Raw genomic sequence first — 1,901 nt, 5'->3', positions numbered from 1 at the left:
TCCGGCCGCGGGCTGGCGGCCTCGGCCCCCGGGGGTGGCAGCCACAGGTTCCCGAGCAGACGGGGCAGGCGAGGTCGCGGGGCAGGGGGCGCTGCCGGGGGCAGGAGAGAGGTGGCCGAGCTGTCCGCGGGCAGGGGCTGGGCGGGGGCGCTGGGGCGGAGGTGTCAGCTGCTCCCCTCCGTAGAGGCGCTGGTAGGTGGCCCCGGAGCAGCCCAGAGCACGGAGGCGGAAAGCGGAGAATTCTCGCGGGGCCTGGCGGGGCAGGTGGCAGGGGCGGAAGGGCAGGCAGGCAGCCCCCCGGTCACTGGGGGCAGCTGTGCGCGGGGGCCAGGCGTCCCCGAGCGCGGGGTAGGAGGCAGGAGGGAAAAGGATGGAGATGCTTTGACTCTGGGGCAGCGAGTCCTGGCCTTTGAGGGAAAGCATAGGGGCCTGAATGAAAGAAGTGGAGGCGCCGTGGTGGACGCAGGGAAAAGCAGGCAGCGCTCGTTTTCAGAGCCAGGAGTGGAGGTGCCTAAAGAGCCAGGGAGCCCAGTCCATGAGGACAGATGTGCATCGGTGGAATTGGGGTCTCGGGGAGCAGTAAAGAGCCCTAGAAAGAGGGGCAGGCGCTGTTTGTCTGAGCCAGGACCCCAGGAGAAAGAAGGATGCCCTGGGGAGAGGGGTGAAAGCTTTTTGGCAGAAGTAGGCTTGTCCGGGCCTCTGGATAAAGAAGGCAGTCTGGGAAAGCAAGACAGGCTGGTTGTGGAACCAAAGTTACAGAAACCAAAGAAAAGGGGTAGGTATTCCTTAGGGATATGGCAGCCACAAGGTGTTCAAGAACTAGCAAGCTCAAGAAAGACAGAGAAGCATTCATTAGCATTGGAGTCCCAAAGCTTAGGCCTTCAAGGAGGAGCAAGTAACTTGGGGGAAGTGGGTGAGCACTTCTGCTCTGTTTTGAAGTTAGAGCTGCAGAGCATGGGCCTCCAGGAAAGTACAGAGAGCCCAAAGAGGAGGAGTAAGCACTCCATGGTAGTACCAACAATGATAGTCCCTTATGAGGGAGCTGGGAATACAATAAAGAGAGGCAAATTATCTGCCACAAACCTACAACCAATAAACTTAAGCCTTCAGGGAGGAGAGAGAACTGTAGGGAAAAGAGCCAGGAGCTCCTCTGTGAAATTGTGGCAATCAGGATCCCAGAATGAAGCAGAAATTTTAGAGAAAGCAAGTAAAAGTTTCTCTGAGGGAGGAAGACTCTCAGAAAACAAGAAGAGTTCCTCACCAGAAAGATGGGTAACTGAATATGTAGAGGAGAGGTTGATGCCAAGCAGGGTTTCTCTTACCGGGACTACTCGAGGGAACAGACAAGGGAAGCTGGATAAGCAACAGGCTTCAGGGCAAGAAGTTATTTCTGCACCCACAAATGATCTGTTCATTAACAGACTAGAGGATGATGGTGAAAGACAGACAGATGGCGATGAAGAGACTGTGGTTTCATCTGAATTAAAATTAAAGATAAGGAAACCTAGTAAGAGAACTTATTCAGTATCCCTCGTGCATTGTCATTGTATTTGTTCGCATCTAAGACATACTACATTGGTCTAAATTTTCTGATCTTACTACTTTTTTAGGTAACATTGAATGTACTATCTTAAAAGCAACAGAAACAAAATGCACTTGAATCTATTGTTGGCATGTTAACGGGGCATTGTCTTGAATTGGTGGAACGAGGGACATTTAAAAAAAATAAGCTAAGCTGTAAATAGTCCATAAAGATGCAAAATCTAATGCTTGTCTGAGAGAGGAACTAATTTTACCTTTAAAAACCATTCATTAAGGAATTATTTTTCAGTGAAGGAGAATTTGGGTCAGGTCTTTGCCTATCAGTGCAAGGCTGCAATCTAGGAGCATTATTATTGCTT

At 51.3% G+C, this 1,901-nt stretch overlaps 1 protein-coding gene across 2 annotated transcripts in view; it reads left to right on the top strand.

Moving 5' to 3' along the window:
* The first annotated feature begins 290 nt into the window (after positions 1–290).
* TOPAZ1 (testis and ovary specific PAZ domain containing 1) overlaps positions 291–1,901 on the top strand; it is an 88,116-nt gene continuing 86,505 nt past the window's right edge. The window contains exons 1-2 of one of the 2 annotated variants that reach the window (XM_019508807.1): positions 693–775; positions 1,422–1,507. Coding sequence is in view for 1 of the 2 variants with exons in the window: in XM_019508806.1 (XP_019364351.1) it covers positions 955–1,507 (553 nt within the window). In the remaining variant the exon portion in view is untranslated. Of the gene's footprint in view, positions 1,508–1,901 lie in introns of both variants that reach the window. The other variant, XM_019508806.1, reaches the window with a different exon arrangement.

The sequence above is a fragment of the Gavialis gangeticus genome, unplaced genomic scaffold, assembly GCF_001723915.1.
Source record: "Gavialis gangeticus isolate Ggan-Ray unplaced genomic scaffold, GavGan_comp1, whole genome shotgun sequence".
Lineage (NCBI taxonomy): Eukaryota > Metazoa > Chordata > Crocodylia > Gavialidae > Gavialis > Gavialis gangeticus.
This window is presented reverse-complemented; position numbering and strand designations above follow the sequence as displayed.